The 26,540-nt window shown below is 43.3% G+C and overlaps 2 protein-coding genes across 2 annotated transcripts in view; both read right to left on the reverse strand.

Moving 5' to 3' along the window:
- LOC136576292 (sterol 26-hydroxylase, mitochondrial-like) lies at nt 1-25,089 on the reverse strand. Its single transcript, XM_066575470.1, has 9 exons — nt 24,771-25,089; nt 18,869-19,059; nt 15,753-15,952; nt 11,423-11,620; nt 8,180-8,343; nt 6,604-6,770; nt 2,318-2,399; nt 1,588-1,788; nt 1-1,289 (listed from the first exon to the last, which is right to left on the reverse strand). Exons 1-9 carry the CDS (start codon nt 24,999-25,001, stop codon nt 1,176-1,178), a joined length of 1,548 nt encoding a protein of 515 aa, XP_066431567.1. The 5' UTR covers nt 25,002-25,089; the 3' UTR covers nt 1-1,175.
- TYW5 (tRNA-yW synthesizing protein 5) overlaps nt 1-26,540 on the reverse strand; it is a 964,030-nt gene that overhangs the window by 134,959 nt on the left and 802,531 nt on the right. The gene's annotated exons all lie outside the window — the stretch shown is intronic.

Raw genomic sequence — 26,540 nt, forward strand, 5'->3', positions numbered from 1 at the left:
TTTCTTTAGAAACCAGACACTTTATTGTACCGGTACATATGTTTTCGGTTGGAACGGTTTCCAAAAGACTGAACCAACAACAAAAGGAAACATACTCTCTTATACAATCTACACAAAAACATTCTTTCGTCATCTAAAAACAAACTGATTGGTTATATTTCACTATAGTATTACACAGGCACAGTATACTCTTTAATTACATACATATTGTACATCCTGTACTGATCCTGAGTCACATCCTATATTATACTGCAAAGCTGCACTAACTATTCTCCTAGTGGAGTCGCTGTGTACATACATTACATTATGTGAAGAAGTGGTCACAAAAAAAAAAATCACACTCTGTTAATTTGCTTGAATGTGACTGTAGCATTTCCGGCACTAGGTTGGAGTTGCGGTGTAGTAGTCATGCAGGTCCAGAAGGTAGTCAGGGGAGAGCCAGGAGGTGGCAACAGGTGGTCTCAGGGTGCAGTACAAAGGAGGAGGTGGGTAGCAGTATCAGGAGGAAAGCCAGTGGTTGATAACAGAAAATCTCAAGTCGCAGTACAAAGAGGAAGGCGGGTATTGTTGTCAGGGGAAAGCCAGAGGTCGATAACGAGTGAAGCTTGACTAAGGCTGTGGAGCACAATAATCATGCATTGAGGGACTGGCAGGGCCTGACTTTTTATAGTAAGCCTAATCAGGAACAGAGGCTGGGTCAGGACAGGGGAACAGACCAGGAGCCACAGGATAATCGCTAGGTGTTAGCAGAGGAGCTATTCAAGGGTTGGATGGTTTAGCAAAAGAGAGCTGTCAACTGGAGTGCAGGAGATCACAGGTTCGAGCCCTGACAGTGACATTCGCAAACTTCAAATGTCGATCCTAACTCTCTGCGCTTCCTCTATTCCTGGCATCAATAGTGAGCAGATTTGGTCAGTTTCAGGAATACCCTTTTGAATAAAGTTCTGTAGTAGTTAAAATATGGCAAATTATTTAATTTTCATTTTTTTTTTCGAAAATTCTCTTTTTTTAAATAAAATTGTTAAAATACAGAATTTTATTTTTTATAGTATATGAAATTGCAATCCTTCTCCTGTTGTCAGTTGCTTAGGCCAGGGAAGATCCTATAGTAACCCCAAACATTAATGTCACCCATATGTGACTTCAGGGTCTTTATTCTGCATGTGACCCGGAGATCATCTTTCCAGGAACTGGAGATTTATAGGTTTACTTGGAGTTAGAACAATTCTTGCCATAGCTTTAATGTCTCCACCTTGAGGATCTGGTCGAAGCTCATATTTCTTAATAATCTGAGAATTAGATCACATAAAAGTGTAACTATAGATACAGAGAAAAACAAATCCAATTTCAAGTGGTGTGATTGCATTAAAAAAAATAGTGTCCGCATGAACACCATATTTACTAACTCCAGCCACTAGATTTTGTGACAAAAAGCGGTGTGGCTTAATGCAATTTATGTACTGAGGCTTTAAAAGACTTTCTTTTCTAAATTCCTCATTTCAATATTCTTGCTTGTTTTCACCATATGGACTAAAATTTTAAGATGTGGCAGATATATAAGGAGTCAATTAGAAAATGTAAACTTACCCGAGACAAGGCCAAATGCATCTCCAGTTCAGCGATCCGACGCCCGACACAGGCCCTAATGCCGTACCCAAATGGGATGGAGCTGAACGGGTTATTCTTTATTTTTTGCTCTCGTAACCAGCGTTGAGGGAGAAACTTGTTAGGTTGTGGAAAATTGTTCTCATCCCGAGATATGGCATAATGTTGCAAGGCAATCAGTGTCTATGATGGAAAGAGAGAGAAGAAGTGGCGAATGAGGATTCTGATGGAATATCATTTATCAGTGCACCAAAATGAGAGATGAAAAGGATGAAATAAAATGACAAATCTCAATCCCTCGCCTCTTTCAAGTCTATATTGCTTGCTGCCTATGTGGTCCTGTATATACTACAGAGACAGCCAATGAAGCTTATACATGGCCCAGCTTGGGCTGGCTCTATACCGTTTTCACCAGAGTGAAGAGTTCTACCACTGACTATTAAAAAGGTGGCTATCAACTCCAGTTGCTCCCATCCCAAGATGATGGAGTGTAATGACAGGAATTAGCACTAGCAAAGGGTTCTACATTATACATGTCTGATCTTTGCTCTGTGTATTTGATCATATCCACAGTTGTCTATAAATGGACCAGTTTTACTGATGATCAGCCAAGAGCAAGGGAATTGCAAATGATTAGAGGACATCAGCATGGCACCAGGAGCATTTCTGCTGCCTTGGAAGATGAGCATGATCCTTCCCATTATGAACTTACGTCTTTTGGGAAACAATACTCTCCAATGATGATCTCCTTCTCAGTAGCTATTCTGGAGTTAGTCGGCACAACAGGATACAACCTGAATAAGAGAGGCAACACTTATCTTAGAGCAGGAGATGAATACAACATTTCTACAATCTCTGTGTATGCAGGGCATTTGGAGTGCCAAACGCCATTAAGATAAATTAGGAAATCAATTCCTAGAGAATTTTGGAAATGAAAATTACATGAGGATAAAAAGACTTAAGGGGAACCTTTCACTAAGACCATGCCACTCTAACAGTAGCTCGTATTATAGGTCTCATGACAATATTGAGCTTTAGTTAACCCCTTAGTGACCAGCCTATTTCATGCCTTAAGGACCAAACGTTTTGCATCAAGCATTGCAAGACCCATAACATGTTGACATAGCCGTATGGGGGCTTGCCTTTTTTCAAGATGAGTTGTATTTTTTAATGGCACTACTCTGGAGTAATGTGTTGTGATTTTAATTACATTTTTTGGGGTGCAGGAGGGATGGAAAAAGTGTCTAAAAATTCTGCTATTGTTTTGGGGGGTTTGTTTTTTATGGCATTCATCATTCAGTATAAATAAAGTGATAACTTTCTTATCTGGAGCAGCACGATTACTGTGATACCGAGTTTATATAGACTTCTAAATTTACTAATTTGGCATAAAAAACATGATTTTAAAGTAAAACTATTGAATCTATATTGCCGCATTCTAAGATCCATAACATTTTTATTTTCCTGGCAATGGAGCTCTGTGAGGGCTTGTTTCTTGCAAAAATTGTTGTAGCTTTTAATGGTCAAATATTGAGGTGCATGTGATTTTTGGATTGCTCTTTATTAGGTTATTTGGAAGGCAAACAAAAGAAAATAGTAAATTTGGCATTACTTTTTAAAATCATTTTCATACTGTTCAAGTGAGAAATAAAATACTTTCACTGTGTGGGTTGTTACAAATGCGATAATAGCTATTATGAGCTGCTCTTTTAAAATGTTTTTAGTTATTTTATCCATTTAAAATGGCATTTTTCCCCACAAAAAAAACTTTTTCTCCTTCCAAGTACACTTTATTGAACTTTTTTTGACAGCATTTTTTTTTCTCTGAAGGGGATTTGATGATGCGATTGTTCAATCACTAGAATAGTACACTGCACTACTTATGTAGTGCATTCCACTAATCCTATGATCGCAGCTATTATTTTCTGCCAGAGGCAGGGTCTAATACACTGAGTTACATGGCAAACAGGCTTACGTCTGGCATGGGAACCCATTGTAACTTTGTGATGACACTGCACTTTGACAATGGGTGACAGAAAAAGCCCCTTCTTCCTGTCATCTGCTTACATTCTGTACTTGCTGCTGATTGTGACATGTAAGGGGTTAAACTGCCAGGATCTGAGGATTCCACATTCCTGGCAGTTAGAACAGGAGCCTGGCTGTTAGTTGTCAGTTAAGCTACTACCTTACAAAGACATATGTGCAGGTTTAAAGCCCATTAGTGAGGTCAGTGAAAATGCGTCTTGGTGGTTACTAAGGGGTTAAAGGGGTGGTCTCGCGAAACCAAGTGGGGGTATACACTTCCGTATGGCCATATTAATGCACTTTGTAATATACATCGTGCATTAAATATGAGCCATACAGAAGTTATTCCACTTACCTGCTCCGTTGCTAGCGTCCTCGTCTCCATGGTTCCGTCTAAATTCGCCGGCAGCTTGCTTTTTTAGACGCACTTGCGCAGTCCGGTCTTCTCCTTTCAGCACGAGCCGCTTCAGTGTGCTCCCCGCTACAGCTCTTCTGCGCATGCGCAGATGAGCTGTCACTGCTCGGGAGCGCGCTGGAGCGGCCATTCTGTACCTTCCTCTGTTAGAGGAAGGTGCAGAGCCGCCCAGCTGTCCGGAGAAGCCGCCCAGCTGTCCTGCCGTCCAGCTGTCCTGCCGTCCAGGTAAGTGATGGGCCGGGGGGGGGGGGGCTGCCGCTGCGCCGGGGGGGGGGGGGGGGCTGTCGTCGCTGCGATGGGGGGGGGCTGTCGTCGCTGTCGCTGCGATGGGGGGGGGGGGCTGTCGCTAGGCCAGGGGGGGCTGTCGCTGCGATGGGGGGGCTGTCGCTAGGCCGGGGGGGGGGCTGTCGCTAGGCCGGGGGAACTAGCGCTGGGCCAGGGGGGTAAGTGATGGGTCGGGGGTGATGTTCACTGACAGGTGAAGGCCCCGGAGCCCAGCGCTGGGCTCCGGGGCCTTCACCTGGGCTCCGGAACCTAGCGCTGGGCTCCGGGGCCTTCACCTGGGCTCCGGAACCTAGCGCTGGGCTCCGGAACCTAGCGCTGGGCTCCGGGGCCTTCACCTGGGCTGAGGGTCTAGCGCTGGGGAGCCGGGGGCTAGCGCCGGTTACCTGCTGCCTGGCGGTGGGTGACTGGTCGGCGGCTGCGGGGCGTCTGGTCGGCGGCTGCGGGGCGTCCGGTTGCCATGGAGACACAGCTGGCAGCGTCTCGGGAGCGCGCACGTCGGGCTGCAGCGAGCGACGGGGAAAGAGCCGGCGGCCATCTTGGGGAAACTTTTATAAGTTGCTGAAACGCTGGAACGGTAAGTACAAACCAGCTAGGAAAGTCATTTACAGGGGGGCTTAGTAATGTGTGCTTAATTAGGGGGACTGGGCAAAAAAAAAAAATCACTGCTTCCTCGAGACATCTCCTTTAAGTATGGGACCCCTGAAGCAAGTAGGTTATGAGACAGAACTTGTGCTGCAGTAAACAATAGCAAACTTTACTTGGCAACAGAACTGATACACAGTTTTTAGAACTTGATAACAGCTTTTCAGCGCTCATGGGATGAAGTTACAGTCTCTTTGAATACACAGCTGGCCTGGAGGGCTCTAGAGTCACACTCGACAGCACTCAGAGCTATGCATTCACAGTCTCTATGGTGGCAAGGCTTTTAGCCCGTCAGCAGTACAACAGATCACTGACTGGAACTCCCTTTGCTCCATGATCAGGAGCTTCCAGGGCTTTTTCGAAGCTCAGTATTTTTGGCTGCACACAATCTCTTCCACAGCCCTCTCGTACTTGCAACCAGCCTCCAGATAGTGGCTTTCTCCACTACTGTGGCAACTATGCTCACCTGCCACATTCAGTCATTTGTACCATCTGCAGGCACCACCATCTGGGGCAAGACGTGCTTTATCATTAATCCAACAGACTTACGTGCCCCATTCAGCAAGGTGATCAGTTATTTAAACCTTAAAGTGGCCACTGGACTGGGATCAAGACCATACATACCATGTCCACAGGGGCCACAACAAAGTCTTTTTAAAAAAGCAGATTAACAGTTGGACATAAAGCCTTAGTGGTTGCAAGACTGCTCAATGATAACCATTTTTAACACCCTGGGGTTCACACCATAGAGCAAAAAAATAGGACATGAATGTAATTTAACAATGTTGGTTGACCAGGGGTCGGCCACAGCTCTATGAAACTTCAATAAAACTTTATTCAACCATTTTATTTGAAAGGTCTTTGAAACCAGAATTATACTCATTGAAAGCAATGGACCCGAATTGCGGCACCATGTCAGGGCAAGTGAGTCCAGCCCCCAAATTTATGATGCAACCCACCAACTGTGACACAGCAGAGATGTCATGTGTACAAAGTGTGGAATATTACGTAGAAAGGAAAGATTAGGTAGGGCAGTGATTGCTAGAGCTGGAAAGGGCACGTCCATTCCTAGCACACTCCTTAAATTGGCAAACCACTCCTGTAACCCAGCCCCTCAGTGCTAAGTCTTCTGGGTCTCTCAAAGTACAACCCCTCACTCCCAACATTAACTACTTCCTGGCCAGTGTGACCCAAACAGACCTCCCTTTGATCTACCCACACCCACTTTGGACAGTCAAAGGCCCAGTGGCTATATACCTATGAGCTTCCAATACACAGCGTTGGTATTCTCATCCCCGTTAGCAAACTGAGTATAGGGAAAATGCCTATGATTAACAGGCTTTTCCCTAAACACAACTAGTGAGAGATCTGTCAGTACTGATAAGCAGAACTTTATAATGGTTTTACATGAAAAACTTTGCCCCTTTATTATTGCCCTTGCTGCCCCCTGCTGGCTATGTGTAAACATTGCGGCTGCAGCTCAGCCCTTATGTGCCTCTCCCTATACAGATGCCATGTGATCTCATCACTGAATAGAATATTCTATAGTGGGTGCCATTCTATAGGACCTGAAATAGGGGTTTCACCTCTATCACAGAACTAAAGATTATACAAAAACTAATAGAACCAACCGCAGTATTTCTTTGATGATGGCCTTCAGCAGCGGCATCTTGGAGATATCCTCAGCAGTGGGAATACCTTCTCCTGGGACAACGGAGATCACCTCTTGATAGAGAGATTGCTGAGTCTCCGGGTCTCTTGCAAGGTGGTACAGGGCCCAGGATAAGGTGTTTGAGGTCTGAGATGAGAAATGCAGGATATCGTCACATCCCTATAGCGGGTCTACCCTTAGATGGTGCCCTGTGCAGCACTTTCTGTTGGTATCTTATGTTATATAGCTAAAATCCTGTTAGTCTTAATATATCTTTCTTCTATTAATACAATTCTTCTTACATCTTTCCTACATCCTTCTCGCACTTACTGCACCTCTCCTTCTCACCGCACTGTAACCTCCTCTTTCTTCCTCCTGCTTTTACTTGATTCTCTCCTCAGGCAGCTTCTAACTCTTCACTAACTCCAACTGTCTGTTTTATACTGACAGGAATCCTGTCAGCCCGTGCAGGACTTTCCCTCAACTCACTCCATCACGGGCCTCCTCTGTCACCCAACTGTCTGCGAGCCAAGTCCAATGCTATTGCCATACAGCAGACTGCTCAATGGAAACAGGGCAGCTGACAACCAATGGTGGAACAGGGTGGTTGTCAGGCAGATTTTAAGTAACAGTCACATCTCCAATCTGTAACATTATAAACATTTAAAGACATATACTCAAATAAAAAAACATTACCACATTAAACATTATGTAATGCCCACTCTGGGCCTCTACAGTGGGACTACAGGGTGTGGCCACTATTCTTATTCTGAGGATCTCTCTGATTGGCTTCCGGGAGGAGCACAGTGTTTGGTGGGCTTCTGAGTAAGCAGGAGGCAAGTCAGCAGCTCTCCTGTACACGGAACTCTATCATCACCTGTGACTGCGCTGGACTCCAAAGATAGTAGAGAATTCATACCAGAAACAGACTGTTTGTTATAGACTGCAGATGACTACGGTCTGGTTATTTCTGCAGTTTATCGTTGCTAAATATTCTGCTGCACAGATTGAATGATTGCAGCTTTTGCGAGGACTTTACGGCCGACCGGCTTGTTTATAATTGTTACAATTCGTTTAATAAAAGTTATCAAGGCCCGAGCCCGGACATGAAGGATTAATGTCCCCGCTGGCAACTATGCTGTTGAACGTACGATGATACCCATTTGGTTAGAGACGCACGCCCAGACCGACCCTAGCTGGCTTCCCACCAGATATTTTACCAGCTAATTCAGCCTGCTTCAAGTCATGAGATCGGGAGATTTCCCAGCCTTCACTTTGGTTCACCTTTTCACAGATACCAACGATATAAACTGCTAAAAGAACCAGATAGAGGGACCACGTTGTATATGTAGGCACTGATAGTTTTCCAATAATGCGGGCACTGGTACTGCATGTCCTGTTCTTTTATATGATATTTGAACAATGTATTGTATGGCACAGTCATTTCCCCTCCAATCCCTATATTACAATCAGTACAACTGTATTGACACCTAAGGCACCAGCATTGGTTCTCTGGTTGCCTAGGAAGACAATGCCATTGATATTTAATTCCTCACCGTGTCCACTCCGGCCAATAGCAGCTCGGCTACACTGCCATTCACCTCCTTAATGGATAGTTTGCCGCTGGACAGCAGATAGGTAAGGTACTCTCCTTGGACCTCCTCGCCACAATCCAGTCTCTCTTGTATCTTCTCCATCTTCTGGACAATCAACTTGTTTCCTAGGAAAGTTAACGGTAATAAGAAAATGTAGTTTTGAATGTTTGGACAATGTCCACACCAGGTCATATCATCCAATGTTGGAGTGACAAATAAGATACTTTGTAGCTAAGAATAGGAATGAATAATACACATTAGGGCTGGCTGATTAATCCAATTAATTTGTCCTTTAGGTGCTTCTTGATTCTGTTTTTAAACAGAATTGCAAACTTCGATCTGATTTCTGTAAAATGGCTGGCACAGCCATATATGACATAGAACACTGGGTGCATCCCTATAGGCTATTGGCTCCGCTCCCAGCAGCAGCCGCACTAAATTAGGCCAATTCTGACTACAGCGGGAGTCAGCTGTAGCCAACCATGGAGCCCATGCCTCCATTTCCTGTCTGCCCCCTTGCCATGTAAAGTAGACTGCCTGACTCAACCACCGCCATGCCTCTGTGTCAGGTCTCACTGTCGTCGCCCTACATGTGTCTACTGTCTGATCTCAATATCTCCTCATCTTTCAGCCCACTTTGCTTGCGGGGACGAGGGTGCGTTTGTACTTCAAGAGAACCGTTGATATAGCGGCCACCCCACCCAGCAGTGATTAGTAAATGTGCTGGGCCACTCTAGTATTAGTTGAGTTCTTACATTACAGAGTGCTAATGTTAGTGTAAAGATGCATTTAAACAAACGAATTTTGTGCATTACGAGACACACAAAACTTTCACTGAAATAGACCCAAGTGTTTTCAATGATTCTATTCTTCTCTTGCAGTAGGCTCTATTTTTCTGCAGAAATCTCACCCATTGTTTCCAATGGATCAAGGGAAGAGGGGCATAAAAATAGGATTGCATTGTACTAGCAGTGAACATCGAAATTATACAAACGCAATATTTATCAGAACTTCGCAGACCGATATCGCGCTCTCCAGTGTAAATGCACCCTTAGAAATCAAGTTGCAGTCACATTTATACAACTCTAGACGAACCTTTCACAGCACATTATGTAATAGAGGGAGCTGGTGAGCCTTGGTATAATATAGATAAAGCTTAATAAAATAATGGGAAAAAAAAACCAAAAGAAAACAATTTTTTCTCTACAAAACACATTTTTATAGAAAAATATAAATTTGTAATCGCATATAAAAATTTTACAGTTTTATCCTGCACAAAGAATAGCGTTAAAAAAAAGCAAAAACACACAATGCCAGAATTTTTTTTTTATTCATTCCCCTCCCCCAAAAAGTGATTAAAAAGTCACAAGTATCCAAAAATAATACCAATGGAAACTGCAACTCATCCTGTAAAAAAAGTAAAATAAAATAAAAAACACAAAAGACCTCACATAGCTGCATTGGAAAAATAAAAATTGTGTCCTGCAACGTAGTGATGCGAATAAACACTTTAAAAGAAAAAAAACTCTTTGTTTTAGAAAAATAGTAACACACGAAAAAAAAACTTATGTTTTTACAGTTGTTATTTCCATAATCATAGTGATCTGCAGAATAAAGTAACGTCATTCACACTGCACAGTGAACACTGCAAAAAAACATCGTCAGAATTTGTTTTCTTTTCCATCATACTTCAAAAAAAAAAATTATAAAGTTAAACAATATATATATGTATACTGAAGCCACTAAAAAGTACAATTCATCCCATAAAAAAACAAGCCTACCCATGCATATTTTTTCAGTTCATTTAGCAAAAGAAAAGAGAAATCAAGATTAAAATCGAGAATCGCCCATGAATTAAAAAAAATATATATTAAATTAATTTTTGGCAAAATTGCCCAACCCTAATACACATACAAATGTGTATATCAAAAAGCTAACAATCACTTGTCCGTGAGTCCGTGTGCTGTGTGAGTTACATGCAGAGCCTGACAGCACCTTTGATGATGTCACCATCATGTAATCCGTTACCAGTTACCGGTATTAGCTGAGCCCCCTGGTCACATGATGGTGAGTCAGCAAAGGTCCTTTATCCTTGTGCAGTGAATGAGGAATTATGGACAGACTACATCCCTCACAAACCCCTGCGGATACAGCAGTACTCAACCTGGAAGTTTGTAGCTGGTTGTGAGATTGATGCATACCAGTGCGGAGACTCCAATAAATGACAGCTCACAAATTTATACATACATAGCTGCCAGTGCATATTGACCAACAACATTGACGCCTAGTCCTTCCGCTATCTTTACATCTCCTGAACATGATATCATGTCATCTCCAGTGCTAATGCTGCCAACACCAGTCCAGCCTTCATCTAATCATGAACTGTTGTCCAGTGCTGAAACAAACCGAGGGTTCAACGGCGCCGTGAAGCTAATGCAGCTCACATGACACAGCGACAAGCCACAATTTCACCTCAGCGAGCAGCTAAGGTTTGTAAATCTCGTGCAGTAGACATGCCAAAGCTGTACATGTCTCCTCAGCAAGTTGCTGAAGTTCACAAATCACATGCAGCTTATATGTAAAAACATTGTAGCAGAGCTGTGTGTGTGATGTGCATGTAGCAGAGCTGTGTGGCACATTGCGTCACCAGAAACACTGATACTATAATTTCCTAGCAATTACTAGGCAAAATACTAACGACAACCTGTCCATCTGTGTGTGAGTGAGTGGGTTTGTGAGTGACTTACGTGCTCTGCCCCTGATCACATGAAGGTCACATCATCACAAGTCCTGTACACAAATGGCTGCTGTCCGGCTAGGTGTTCGTTAGTATTCCATAGCAACTGAGGCTGCAGGGGGTTTGTAGTCCGCCCCTAATTTGCACAAGGATGCAGGACCTTTGATGATGTCACTGTCATGTATTCATAGGCGGGGCATGACAGTGACGTCATCAGGAGTCCTGCATCTCCAGTGCTGTGCTGCTTCTGATCCCTGTTTTATGGGATGAACAATGTATGTAGCAGTGCTGTTTGTGTAATGTGCATGTAGCAGAGCTGTGTGGCGCATTACACCACCAGAAACACTAGTACTATAATTTCATAATAATTAATAGTATTTACACATACACATGACAGTCTACTGTCTGCAGAGACCCTTACCCACCTTTGTGATGTTATGCTGAACATTTTCCATACTTCAACTCACCAAATTCAAAGATGTTGTCCCAGTTTTCTATGTACAACTTATAGTAGGGGAAAATATTTCTGCTCCACTCAGGTAAAAAAGTGACAAAAAGGGAGTATTTCAGCATGGCCCCTATAGAAGCAATGAATTTACTGGTTTCGGGAGGAATGCTCTTCTCCAAACAGCCGACACGGGTCTCAAACAGAATGTATGAAATTCCTAAGATGACAGAATAAAACAGGTATAAAACATACAAAGCCTATCGATGTCATCCCCATATCACCGGAACATTTTCCATATTATTAAACTGGACTTTTATTTGTGTGTTGAAACAATTGCGCACTTTTTAATTGCATTTTTAATGGGTATTTTGGGAGACATTTTTTGGTTTAATTTTTGATATTTTTATTTTATAGATTTTAATGAAAAAACTTTACTAAAACTTTTTTACTTTTTGCATAACTTGCAATGGTTTATTTGTACAATGTACCATAATATTTAAAAAGAATGCAAAACTCTACATCTGAGCAAGAAAAATGAAAAAAAGCATATATACAATGGAAGAAATACTGCTAAGAAACAGCACATGTGAAGACGACTTAGGCATACAAATAGATCACAGACTGAATATGAGTCAACAATGTGATGCAGCAGCAAAAAAGGCAAACACAATTCTCGACTTTATTTAGAGGAGCATAGAGTCTAGATTATGAGAAGTAATTATCCCCCCCTCTACTCTTCCTTAGTCAGACCTCATCTGGAATACTGTGTCCACTTTTGGGCAACCCAATTTATAAAAGACATTGAGAAACTGGAGCAAATTCAGAAAAAAGTTACCAAGATGGTGAGCAGTCTGCAAACCATGTCGTATGAGGATAGGTTAAAGGATCTGGAAATGTTCAGCTAGCAAAAAAGAAGTTGGAGACTTAATAGCTGTCTACAAATATCTGAACGACTGTCACAGTGCAGAGGGATCAGCCCTATTCTCATTTGCACAAGGAAACAGGACAGGAAGTGTTTAGGTAAGAATACAAGCAGAGAACAAGGGAAGGGACACTATTGTAGGCATTTACTATAGGCCGCCTAGACAAGTAGGAGATATTAATGAACTCTTTCTACATCAGATGGCTAAGCTCTCAAAAAAGCATAACATAGTGATCGTGGAAGATTTTAACTATCCAGACATTTGTTGGGAATCTCTCTCAGGTAAAAGTAATGGGTCCAACAAATTCTTAACCGCTCTTGTTGACAACTTTATCTTCCAAAAGGTAGAAGAGAAAACAAAGGGATCTGCTATCTTGGACCTAATTCTTGCCAACAGGGAGGGAATGGTTGAGGAAATAAGGTTGGCTGGGACCTTAGGAGGCAGTGATCATGATATCCTTGAATTTTGGATAAAAAGGGGAGGAAGAGCTGAGAAAACTCAGACCTCAAGGTTGTATTTCAGAAAGACCGATTTTAATGGACTCAGAAAGAGGGTAGGAAGAATCCAATGGCTGGATGTTATTAAGGACAGAAATGTCCAAGAAGGTTAAAAAATATTGCGAAATGAGATTCTCAAAGCACAATCGTTAACAATTCCTCAAATAAGGAAGAATGGGAAGCATTTAAAGAGACGAGGATAGATGAACATAGAACATGCAAACATGTTAAAAAGGAATAAAAATAATGTTTATCAAATGGAAAGAGGGGAAATATCTAAAAAAGAATGTACTGCAGCCTTCAGAAACTATAGGGCAAGTGTCAGAAAAGCTAAAACTAATAATGAATTGAGGCTTGTAACAGGGGCCAAAAGCAATGGGATCAAAAGTAAAAGAAAAGTCAAAGATGCTATTGGCTTAAAAGATGAAAATAGTGAATTTGTTAAGAATGATGTTGAGAAGGTCGAACTTTTAAATTCCTATTTTGTATCTGTTTTCTCTCAGAAAATAGATGTAACATCAACTGATCTTCCCTGTGCTATTGGGGAAATAAAAGAATGCAGGCTGCCTATAAGCAGAGAGATGTTGAGGGAACACACAGCTAACCTAAATGAATTCAAGTTTCATTATCCAGATGAATTACATCCTAGGATACTAAAGGAAGCAGCAGAGGTAATTGCTGAATCACTCACCATAATCTTTGAAAATTCCTGGAGAACAGGAGAAGTCCCAGAAGATTGGAAAAGGGCAAATGTTGTCCCTATCTTTAAAAAAGGGAAGAAGGTGGATCCAGGAAACTACAGGCCTGTGAGCCTGGCTTCTATACTGGGAAAGATCTTTGAACAAATTATTAAACAGCATGTATGCAAGTACTTGGATAAAAATGGAGTAATTAACCAGAGCCAGCATAGGTTTGTAATAAACAAGTCATGCCAGACAAATCTAATTTCCTTCTATGACAGAATCACCAACTGGGTTGATCAGGGAAATGCAGTGGATATAGTATATCTTGACTTTAGTAAAGCATTTGACAAACTATCTCATACCATCCTTATTGAAAAAATGACCAAATATGGGGTTGACAAGGCAACTGTTAGGTGGATTCACAATTGGCTGAGTGATCGTACTCAAAGAGTGGTCATAAATGGCTGCACATCCAAGTGGAATAATGTATCAAGTGGGGTACCACAAGGCTCTGTCCGAGGCCCAGTGTTGGTCAACATTTTTATAAATGATCTGGAGGAGGGAATTGATCTGAAACTGATCAAATTTGCCAATGACACAAATGCAGCAGCCAAAAAGGCAAACACAATTCTGCGATGTATTAAGAGAAGCATAGAGTCTAGATCACGTGAGGTCATTATTCCCCTTAACTCTTCCTTAGTCAGACCTCATCTGGAATACTGTGTCCAGTTCTGGGCATTCCAATTTAAAAAAAGACAGACAAATTGGAGCAAGTTCAGAGAAGAGTTACCAAGATGGTGAGCGGTTTGCAAATCATGTCCTATGAGGAACGGTTAAAGGATCTGGGAAAGCTTAGCTTGCAAAAAAGAAGGCTGAGAGGAGACTTAATAGCTGTCTACAAATATCTGAAGGGCTGTCACACTGCAGAGGGATCAGCCCTTTTCTCATCTGCACAAGGACAGACAAAAAGCAATGGGATGAAACAGAAAGTGAGGAGACACAAATTAGATATTAGAAAAAAACTTTCTGACAGTGAGGGTGATAAATGAGTGGAACAGGTTGACACGGGAGGTGGTGAGTTCTCCTTCAATGGAAGTGTTCAAACAGAGGCTGGACATATATCTGTCTGGGAGGATTTAGTGAATCCTGCATTGAGCAGGGGGTTGGACCCGATGACCCTGGAGGTCCCTTCCAACTCTACCATTCTATGATTCTATTAGTCAGGCTATTATTAGGCTATGGCTATGGTCACATGAGCATTCTGAGCCTCTGTTACTGATTTCCATTAAATTCCAGGACAAAGAAGTGTAGCATTGTGTATAATTTCCTCTTGGAAAATTGTTGACAGCTGAACGGAAACTGAATGGAACACCATTATGGCGAACTGAAGGGCACACCACAATCTTGTCATAGGGGAACGAGGAAGCCCTCTCTCTCTGTCAAGTCATTTAAATGCTTCAGTCAGTGCTGACCACAGCATCTAAGCGGTTAACTGCTGAGGCCAGGTGTCAGCCCTATTTTACAACCGAACTCTATTCACATCCGACTTTAATCACTCACTTAGGGCTCCTTCACACTGGCGTTCGCGATATGGATTCGAGAAAATCGCGGCAAAATCTTGACTTTTTTTTTCCACGATATTCGATTTTCTTGCACGATTTTGCCGTAGTTTTTTAGCGAGAAAGTTAATAGTACTTTCTAATGTTAAAAACGCATCGCAACTTTGTGCTTTGTAATGCGATAAAAAGGAGGCTCCATAGGAAAACATGTCAGATTAAAAAAAAAAAAAAAGATTGCACATCGCAGAAAGAAAGGACATGCTGTGAATTTTTTTTCTTGCAACATTGCATGAGTGAAAACATTGCAGATGTGAAGGAAACCATTAAAAATCATTGGTTTCATAATTCTGTGTTTTTTGCTTACTCCCACAATTTTCTCGCCAGTGTGAAGGCAGTCTTAATGAAAAGTTGTAAAACTTTCGATTGTACATTTTAAAAGGGCTTAGTTGATATAAATAAAATGAGTCACAAATACATAATAAAGATAGACGATGTGCAAAGAGTATGACATAAATCATGTACACTTACAACATCCCTAAGGAACTAATGGGAAAAGGTAAACAAAAATGCCCCCCAGAGGAAAGGTAAATGCAGACCAGTATGGCGAACGCACCCCTATGCCAATACAAGATCTGCAGCTTTCCTAATAAGTAATTCATTAGGGACCAAAAGCTACAACCAGCTCACCTTCAAATGCAAACCTATAAAAGAGATTTGCAATGTCGTTGACCATAACTCCCGAGGGGGATTCCTTCCTCACATCGTCCAGGGTGTGTAGGAAATCCGTTACCACCTCATTCAGCGCCCCAGTGTACAGCACCGCCTCTGCCGGCTTCAGCATCCTCTTATTCAGGGTGGAGCGCAGCGTATGCCAGCGGTGACCTTCCCTGCAGAAAGAGAACTAGAACATGAACTGTATGATGGTCAAACCCAAGCCCCAAAGGCCCCTCCATACACCTTCAAAGATTCGTCTGGCCCATCTCCCCCAAACATATAAATGCTGGCTTCAGGTGAGCACACATGTCTTGTGGAGAAAGCACAACCACCAGACAGCTCTGGCGCCAGCTTATGGCCATGGGAATCAAAAAGTTTGCGTATTGTAATCCAGTAACAAAGTGGCAGTGATAATTCTTCTACTCTCTCACCTGTAAATCCATGTTCAGATGACAGTTCTGCAACAGATTTTTAGTTTGATGGGGCTAATCTGCATGTGGCCTCCTGTTGTGAAACCCGCGTCAAGAAGTTTAATGTCACTTCCTTTGTTCCATGTTGTTAATTTCTAGTCTACAATATATGTAAAAAAATATTTGGACACTGCAGAAAATCAGCAAATATGCAAATTCTGAGTTTGCCAAACGGTATGCTGGGAAGGGCATGGGTAAAATAAAAAGCTACTCATTTTGTAATAACCATTCATTCGATCGAGCACTTGTGGGACGAACTGGAGCGACGGGTACGACACCGACACCCATGCCTATCTGCACAACAATCTCTTCTCACAGCCTTGTACGAGGAATGGCGAGCTATTAGAGATGAGTCAGTTACTCGAGCGAGCCTCGCTCTTTTCGAGTAACTGCATTCTTGTCCGAGCGTGCTCGAGGGGGGGCAGCGGGGAATAGCAGGAAGTAGTGGGGGAGAGAGTGAGAGAGATCTCTGTCTCCCCCCGGCTACCCCCGCCGCCCCCCCGAGCACGCTCAGACAAGAATGCAGTTACTCGAGAAGAGCGAGGCTCGCTCGAGTAACTGACTTATCCAAGCATGCTCGCTCATCTCTACGAGCTATTCCTGCCCAGACTTACAGAGAGCTTGTGGAAACTAGGCCTCAATGTGTTACCGCTGTACTACAAGCAAAAACTCATTACTAAATAAAATAATAAAGCACTTTTTCTAAAAATCATGCAGTGTCCAAATACTTTTTTTCATATAGTGTATATGTAAAAAAGTCTGTGCTATAGTTCATTAAAGTGCGTTGAAAACAATGGTAGCAGATTACAAGCTTCCATGCGGGTCTTGGTGCAGAGTGCGCACTTGGGGGGGGGGGGGGGGGGGGCATTCCCATTCATCCTATGTTGTAGGATTCTTTTTTTATTCTTCCGCACAAGGGAATACACTAACGGCTACCACTTTACCACATAGTTTAGACACACAAAATGTTATTAACACCTCACTTCCTCTTACAGCACCTACTTTTTTAGGCTAGTCCGTGACCCAAATAAAATATCGAATACAAGGTTGTGGCCCAAAATAAATCTCTTTCAAGATACCACTATTAATGTTAACTCTTATGCTGTTGATAATCAACATCCAGAATTACTGTGAGCTAGACCTTAAACTGGGTATGTATGCTACCCCCTATCTTCTTTCAATGGTCCAGATAAAACTCAGAATGGGCATCTAGCTCAATTGGTCTACTGGAGTGGATGTAAGAAATTCTACCAACATTCCCCTAATATCTCGTGTCCCTAATGATAAATCTTCTACTCTGTCCAATAAATCCCAGATTGTGAATTTGTCCTTTCTTATGCTTAAGAACTGGTCCTTTTTAAAGGCTTATCCTTTGTACCCACAGTTGCATTTTACCATTTTGACTGGGTAAAGGATATTCATTAGAGATGAGCGAATATACTCGTTTCGAGTAATTACTCGATCGAGCACCGCGATTTTCGAGTACTTCCGTGTGAAAAGATTCGGGGGGCGCTGGGGGGCGGGGGGAGGCGTGGCGGAGTAGCAGTGGGGAACAGGGGGGAGCCCTCTCTCTCTCCCTCTCCCCCCCACTACCCGCTGCAACCCCCCACTCACCCACGGCGCCCCCCGAATCTTTTCGCCCGAGTACGAAAGTACTCGAAAATCGCGGCGCTCAGGCGAAAAAGGGGCATGGCCGAGTAGGTTCGCTCATCTCTAATATTCATCTTTTCTCAAAAAAATTGCCCTTACATAAATATTATCAGATAAAAAAAGACTCCCTCCATAGCTCAGAATCATGATTTTTAGAGATAAGCGAGCACCCAAATGCTCGGGTCGCTGTCTGTGTATGGATTTCTGGATTGGTTTTGAATTCCCAATCATTGTTTTAAGACTTGTATAACGGGTCTACAAGTAGAAAAGAATCACCAGCAGCACTCCTATCCAACTGCATCCAGCAGGGGTGTGATGATTGCAAAGCCACTAATATAGGGATCTGAACCACAATCCCAGCAGACATTCATGTAGAAAAAGTGGAAGTGGCATCCGGCCAAAACGTTGCATGTTTTTGGATGGAAACAAAATTATTTTTTAAATTACACCATGGATGCTGCCACTTCCACTTTTTCTGCATGATTGTTTAAAGGGTCTGACATTGCTTTGAAGAAATGCTGCCATCCAATAGGTGGCGCTGCAGAGTTACTGTTCCATCTCCCTTATTTGGAAAAATAAGCAGGATCTCACTTCTTGATGTAGAAACCACGATAGTTAGCCACATGCCGATTAGTCCCAATGAATGGATTTCTGCAGCATGTCAAACTGCGAATCCGTGCAAGAAATTTCAAGGTTAGCCTCAGAATTTTTCACCAATTCCACCTACATTTTTCCGATGGAAATTCCATTACGTTAACATGGCCTTAGAGGTGACATCCCACTTCGAACCCCTGCTAGCTTTTTCAATGTGTCTATAGAGTATGCGCTATTGTATGCATTCTTGGAGATGTAATGTTCACATCAGACAGTGAACAAAAAAAATACATTTCCCAGAATGCAATGCAGCACATGAAAGCAGCTTTCATTGACTCCAAATGATAAATCACAATGTGGCACCATTGAACATACTCAGTAAAAGGGCCTAGAGCCAGGTCTCTGAGCTGCCGGTGTAATATCCAAAGTCTCATGTCACTTCTCATCGGATACTTCCCCTCCTGGCGCAGCACTGTCTCCAAGAGCTCGACGTCAGCAATATTTACAGTTGTGTACCCTGCAAATGAAGATCTCCACATAGGGCCATACTTCTTCTTAAAGACAGACTGCAAAACAGAATAGACAGTTGATCACCAAGGAGCTGTGCAACAGAAAGCAGTCGCTCCCTAAAATTCATGTTAAGGTTGTGCATCTGGGACCTGTGGTTCTACAGGCTTCCTTGTGCACACCTTCACAGGTAGGGGTTAATTCAGCTGGCTGGGTGTGGTATTTTTGACCAGCCGATCCCCCTGGTCTGCAGCAGATATATAACTGGAAACTCTTGGGAGAGATTGCTGGTCATTTTAGTGCTTTATGTATCACTGTTAATCCCACTCAGAGCTGGTGGTTGCATGCTTGTCTGTAGTGTCTCTCTCCTCCCCTGAAGATGGTCTGGACACCTGCTGTCCCTCCTCTCCTTGTGTTCTAGGGTGCTTGCATTACGTAGTGTGTGGTACGGTGACCACACAGGTGCAGGCGGCCCGCAGGTTTCTCCCTATCCCAAGGCAGGTGTGGCCCTCAGACGTCTGATGTTCTATGTGTGTGTCAGATGGGTGATGCTTGACACTGCTTCCTATGTCAGCACGGTGGCTGACTCTCCCTATTCCCCTGCAGTGAGGACACTTGGACTGGCTATAGTTACCATTGGTATGCATGTGAGCTCTGGGTGAGTTTTGTGTTGTATGTTGTATGCACTACCTGTTGTATGTTGGTGTGAACAGTGACTTGTGTTGTATGTCTGTGCAAATGGCCAGACATGAGGTGTGTACAGTCCTGTTCTATGTAGTATGTGTTACACTGTATATTGGGGTGAACAGTGACGGATGTTAGGTCTGTGCAGGGTGCCAGACATGTGCTTCATGTGCTGTCCTGTGTACTGTGTGTGTGTGAACAGTATCGTGTCCATGTGTGTTTAGTGCATCTCTCCAGCTCCCTGATCAGGGATAGCCAGGTCATTAGAAGAAGACAGTGGGTCCACCTTTATCGAGGCGATGACTCCGCTTTTAGGCAGGGGTGCCCCTCTTTCCCTGATCAGTTAGAGATAGTTGTCCATTCTTCCTCCTGGAGCGATGCAATTGGTCTAAACATCTAAATAATCATACATTCAGTATTTTCCTAATGCAGAGTTATCATTCAGCAAAGCTACTGTGATAAATCTGGGACAGTTTAAGACTATCTAGTCTAAGTTTTCACTACCTGTTACAGAGTGTATGTGTGCAATACAGCATGGGAAGTGAGAGAAAGGAAGTATAGGACAGTGAACTACTGGTAGAATGTTAGGCTTGCTACAGGCCCCCTGTCTGAAAGTGAATTGTAAAAAGCAGAAAAATGGGGAAGACCATCTGAAAATCAGAACTTAACATTAAACAGGGGGCAAACAATGGTTATATACCTGGTATATTTTAGAAACTCAATTATGGTTTACATTTTTGGCCAATAAAGCTCAATTTTTAAATATACTTTGTGCTTCAGTGCCTCACCATTTTCAAGATCTCCGCTTGCTCTTAGCAAATGGAAAATTTTCTGTTTACATTAATTTTTCCTGCACTATGTAACAAATCAAAGCAGGAGGGAGATTTGTGCTGCTGATGTGTTTAGCCCACAGAGGATTGTCTAGACCTGGTATAATTTTAACAAACCCTCAGCTGTGTGAAGTATTAGGTTTTTCAGGCTCTGGACTAAAACAGGAATGTTTCCATTCACGGACAGCAAGCAGAGATCTGAGAAATGGTGGGGAATTGAAACAGGGGCGCACATACCAAAACCCCTGGTCTTAGTTCAATGCCCAATAGAGTAAGATGTGATACGCACGCCTGTTTACCCCTTTTAACATCTGTTCATTTTTCATGCTTTTGCTATTTTTTTCCACTCCCCCCATTCCAAGAGTATATACACGGTTGGTTTTTTTTTGGGATGAGTTGTATTTAATGTACCAAAAAATGTATTGGAAAACATTTACGCATTTTAAAGTGGGGTGTTATGGGAATAAATGCAAATGTCCCATTTTATAAGGGTTTTTCTTTTGTAGTATTCATTTTTATTTTGCATGGTCAATGTGGGGGGTGTGAGGGCTCATTTTTTGTGGTGCGACTGTAGTTTTGAATGCTACTATTTCTGGTTCCACACAAAAAGATTGCATTTGTGGCATGGTGTATTTTTTTTTACAGCATTCATAATGTGAGATAAATAAAGCAATCCTTAGATAATTTGGGATTTTTCATATACAGCGATGACTATTTTTTTTTTGATTGTTTCAATCATTTTGTGTGTGTTTGGAGGGGGCGGGGGGGAATGGGACTAAGATTAAAATATTTTTTAATTTATCTTTTTTTTTTTCCATAAAATTTTTTTGTTCCCTGAGGTGATTTGAACTTGTGATCACTTCTGATTAAGAGGCAGCATGTTGCGGCAACTAGCTACAGGGAAGCATGTTACAGCAGGTGTTTATAACATTTGTCCTCTGTCTCTTAGGGTTTATTCCGACGTGCGTATGTCGGCTGGATTTTCACGCCGATATACGCTGTCCCTCTTTGCAGTGGGAGCAGGCGGGCCGGGTGCAATGCACTGAGCTCCTGTCCCCTCTCCGCCCCTCACCACTGTTTGCAATGGGAGGGTGGGGGCGGAACTAAGTGCACTGCTCTCGGCCCATCTCCTCCTCCTGCAGAGATGGATGCGTATATCCGCCGGGCGTGAAAACCCAATCCACATACGCACATCATGATAAGCCCTAAGAGACATAGGACAAATGTTATAAACACATGCTGTAACCAGCTTCCCTCTAGCTAGTTGCCCCCTGCCCCCTCCCATTGCAAATAGTGGCGAGGGGCGGAGAGAGGGCAGAGAGTGGGCAGGAGCTCAGTGCACTAGCTCCTGGCCCATCTTCTCGCCCTGCAGAGAGAGACAGCGTATATCAGCCGGGCGTGAATAATAAGAATAAGCCCACAGTATGTTTATTAAAGAGCTAGGGTTGATAATAAGCATAGCCAAACATTATAAGCGTAGCCAATATGTGGCTTAGGGTATGTTCACATGAGCGTGTTTTTGTGCCTACTTAGGTGCGTACATACGTCCGCACCTAGGTACGAGCAAAAACACGCGTGAACACAGCCGCGTGCTTGTTGTCAATAGAGCCGCGGCTGCTGCCAGTGGCTCCATTGAAAACAATGCTCTGCCGGCCCCCTGCATTCTTGTTCAGGGAGGGGCTTTACATATAAGCCCTTCCCTGAAAAAGAAACATATAAGTGCAAAAAAAAAACACACAAAAAAACGTACCAGTCTGCCGCTGTAGCGGATGTTTCCTTCACCCTGGCTAGTTAAAAGCATTACTTGCTGCTACATCTACCACATTTGTGGCAGATGCAGCAGAGGAATTCTTTAATTCACACATGACAGCTGCGGTAGAGAATCCTGCTGCTGGCATCCCCGTCAATGGCTTTTCAGGGAAGAGCTTTATAAGCCCTTCTCTGAAAAGCCATTCAAAAAAGTATAAAAAAAAACAAACAACAATACTCACCTCCCTTCAGCTGCCGGGGCTCAGCCGCGACTTCTGGCGCTGTCTCCAGCTCCGTAGTTCTGAGCTATCAGCAGCCGGGGATTTAAAATCCCTGCCTGCTGGTAGTTCTGATTGTGATAGGCTGAAGTGCTTCAGCCAATCACAATCAGAGCTACCAGCAGGCGGGGATTTTAAATCCCCGCATGCTGCTGGCTGAGAACTATAGAGCCGGGGACAGCGGCAGAAGTCGCCGCTGAGCCCCGGCAGCCATCAATGGCTTTTCAGGGAAGGGCTTCATAAGCCCTTCCCTGAAATGCCTTTTAAAATAGTGTACAAAAAAATTGAATACTCATTTGCCGGGGCTGAGCCGCGGCTCCTGCCGCTGTCCCCGACTCTGTAATTCTGAGCTATCAGCAGCCGGGGATTTTAAATCCCCGACTGCTGGTAGCTCTGATTGTGATTTGCTGAAGCACTTCAGCTAATCACAATCAGAGCTACCAGCAGGCAGGGAATTTAAGTCCCCGGCTGCTGATAGCTCAAAACAGTAGTGCAGAGCCGGGGACAGCGGCAGAAGTCGCCACTGAGCCCCGGCAGCCGTGAATGGCTTTTCAGAGAAAGGCTTCATAAGCCCTTCGCAGAAAAGCCAATTAAAAGTAGTGTAAAAGAAAAAAAAAAATTTACTTACCTGTCGGCCGCTGCTGTGTCCCCCGCGGGGATGAAGAACACATCTGCATGCGGAAGATGTTTCCTTAATCCCCGATAGTTAAAAGAATTCCCTGCTGTTACATGTGTGGCAGATGCAGCAAAGGAATTCTTCAATTCTCTACCGCAGCTGTCACACATGTCAGCTGCAGTAGAGGATTCTGCTGCCGGCAATTGATTCCAGGAAAGGGCTTTGAATATAAGCCCTTCCCTGAAAATCAAGAAAAACTGGTTTAAAAAGCCAAAAAATAGATACTCACCTCCCTTCAGCTGCCGGGAGCACAGCCGAGTCTTCTCCTGCTATCCCCTGCACTGTGGTGCTGATCTATCAGCAAGTGGGGATTTAAAATCCCTGCCTGCTGAAAGAGCTGAATGTGATTGGCTGAGGTGATGTAAAAGTTGTTATTTATCTCATAGCAAATGCAGTTTGAAAAAAAAAAAAGAGATGTACGCCCGTTTCAATATCTTATCATTTTTTACATTGCTGCTTGCTGTTAGTGGATGGAAACATTTGATGCAGATTTGAAGCAGGTTTTATTGTGTGTTGCTGTGCGGAGTTCATCCACTTATTACGAAGAGGTGAATTCCGCAGCAGAAACTGCGATAAAAGTGACATGCTGCGGAATTGAATTCAATTGAGGTCAATTTCCGCACAGGTTTTGTGCAGATTATTTCCACAGCTTGTGGACAAGTTTTTCAAAATGTCATTCATTCTGCTGCTACTGTAAATGCCACAAACGTTTCATGCAGAGGTTCCACACAGAGATTCCACAGCAAATCCACCCAGTCTGGACCCCCTCTAAAGGCCTCATGCCCACGGCTGTGACGGACTCCACCCGGCGGAATATCGCAGCAGAGTCCATCACGGCGCCCCCCACAAAGACCCCATACTCACCTCTCCAGATCCGTCGTGCGTGTCCCACCTGCCAAGCCGGTGTGTTTCCACAGTACAGCGCTTGATGCGCCGACAGTGCGGGATGATGCGTCCGGCGGTGGGCAGGGATGGGTAATCACGAGATACATCTGCTGTGCTCACAGCGGAAGTATAGCATGACGGCCAATTAGAGCATCCCGCAGTTTCTTTCATGCTGCAGATTTCCGTGGTAGAATTCCACAGTGTGAACATTAAGCTATTAGGTTCAATAGAACCTTATAGCTGCGGCACAACACCGTGGATTTCCGTCGCGTGAAACGCAGCAGAAACCCGGCCATGGGCATTAACCCTGAAGGCTAATTATCTGAACAATGGAGTAACGCAGAACAGAAATAAAAGGTATCTATGGATTGCACGTAACTTCGCATGTTGTGCAGGACATTCCGTTTATAGCACAAGAAATAGGTGAAGGACCTCCAGTAAGAAGGGGCGGGGCTTGTCAGTGACAGTTGTGCGACATATTTACGAATAGGCAACAACTTTCTCTGATGTAAGTTGCATTAGGGCTCGTTCATACAGGCATATTATGTGCACAATGAGCAGGAACGTAGCTTTCCTTCGCCCAGGGCAAAGGTTCGGTTCACAACAAAGGGCAGCAATGTGACAAGCAGCACAAAGTAACAGATGGAAGATGATACAGCAGGACCAACCTGTAACTCTTGTCCATACAGCAGGTAACCTCTGAGGAAGAACCAGTAGACATTGGTGAAAAAGGAGGGTCCAGGCAAATCATCAAATGTCTTCATCTTCTTGTTCTCTTCTGCTACTCCGGCTGCTGCAGCCCCATGTAAGGCTCTGGCCGGGGAGACCCTGCATGTCCGCAGCGCTGGGCTGATCCTGATCCCCAGGTAATTGCAGCTCTGGACAGCAGCTCTGATCATGGCTGCAGGGGGAACAGATCCTCCTATGCACTTTGCTATGTCTGCTTCCTGCTTCTTCCTGATCCTCCCTCCTCAAACCTTTCATTGTAAAGTTCACAACAACTATGTGCTCTGGGGGGAGTGATACTGCCTCCTCCTGTGACCTCACTGCACCCATTACTGAGACAGATATGGGCAATTCGATAAAGGAGAGGGATCTGCATAGAGTAGTTGTGGCCCGGAGCACAAACTAGTAAAAGTGACATATAAACAGTAAAAATTTAAAATACAGCTTACTAAGTCTGTATCCACAGCGTTATGCCAAACAGCCAAGCTCCAATAAGGGGAGGACAACACCAAGCTGGTTTCTCAGTAAAGCAATGTGGAAAAAACAAGGTCTACAGCTCTAACACTTCTCATAAAAAAATGAATCTTGATTAACAGGGAAAAACGCTCACGTGTGAACAGGGACTTGTGTTTCAGCAAAAAACTAAGTCCTAAAGGGGTTTTCCTGGCAGTGCCCACAGGAATATGCCAGGGTCATAGTGAAAGCGCTGGTCTGACTCCTGTGTAGTGTCCGACACTTGTAATTGCAGACACAGTCATAATTGAAATCAATGAGGCCCCAGCCTGCAATTATGAGCACCACCAGCCACTGCATAGGAGTAAGAGCAGCATTTCTGCTCCCACCCCGGCGGGCGCTGTCTGCAAGCCACTTTAATCATAGCATATAGCTTGTGCAAGAAGCATGTAATTTAAAGGTAACAGGATATGACATAACAAAAGCATGGCCACTAATAAATAAATAATGAGGAGATTAAACACATAAAAACAATACAAAAACATTAGTATATAAACACTAGCTGATATACCCGGCTTCGCCCGAGTTAATTTGGTACTGGTGTTTATCTGGTGTTCACACGGAAAATCTTATGAAGTCGTGGTTACGTTAGAGATACTGAGGAAAAACATATGTTCACCATTTTGCATAGTTCTCTGCGTTACCCAGGAAACACCACGTGGAGGTAACCATGCGACGTTTCCTTCATATAAAATGACATCAGGAAGTGAGAGAATTAGATTACGTACATAAAATTTGGACACTAATTCTTTTGCGCTTAGAATTGAATAATCGAGTTGGGACCCATTAACTTTTCATATTTATGACACAATCAATGCTTGTGCCAAATTTCATGTTTCTATGACATTGGGAAGTGAGAGATTTAGATTATGTACGTAAAATTTGGACGCTAATTCTTTTGCGCATAGAATTGAATAATTGAGTTGGGACCCATTAGCTTTCCCTATTTATGACATAATCAATGCTCGTGCCAAATTTCCCATTTCTATGACACCGGAAAGTGAGAAAATTACATTCCGCACGTAAAATTTGGACGCTAATTCTTTTGCGCATAGAATTGAACAATCGAGGTGGGACCCATTAGCTTTTCCTATGTATGACATAATCAATGCTCGTGCCAGATTTCCCATTTCTATGACACCGGAAAGTGAAAAAATTACATTCCGCACGTAAAATTTAGACGCTAATTCTTTTGCGCA

The sequence above is a fragment of the Eleutherodactylus coqui genome, chromosome 8 (genome assembly GCF_035609145.1).
Source record: "Eleutherodactylus coqui strain aEleCoq1 chromosome 8, aEleCoq1.hap1, whole genome shotgun sequence".
NCBI classification, from domain to species: Eukaryota; Metazoa; Chordata; class Amphibia; order Anura; family Eleutherodactylidae; genus Eleutherodactylus; species Eleutherodactylus coqui.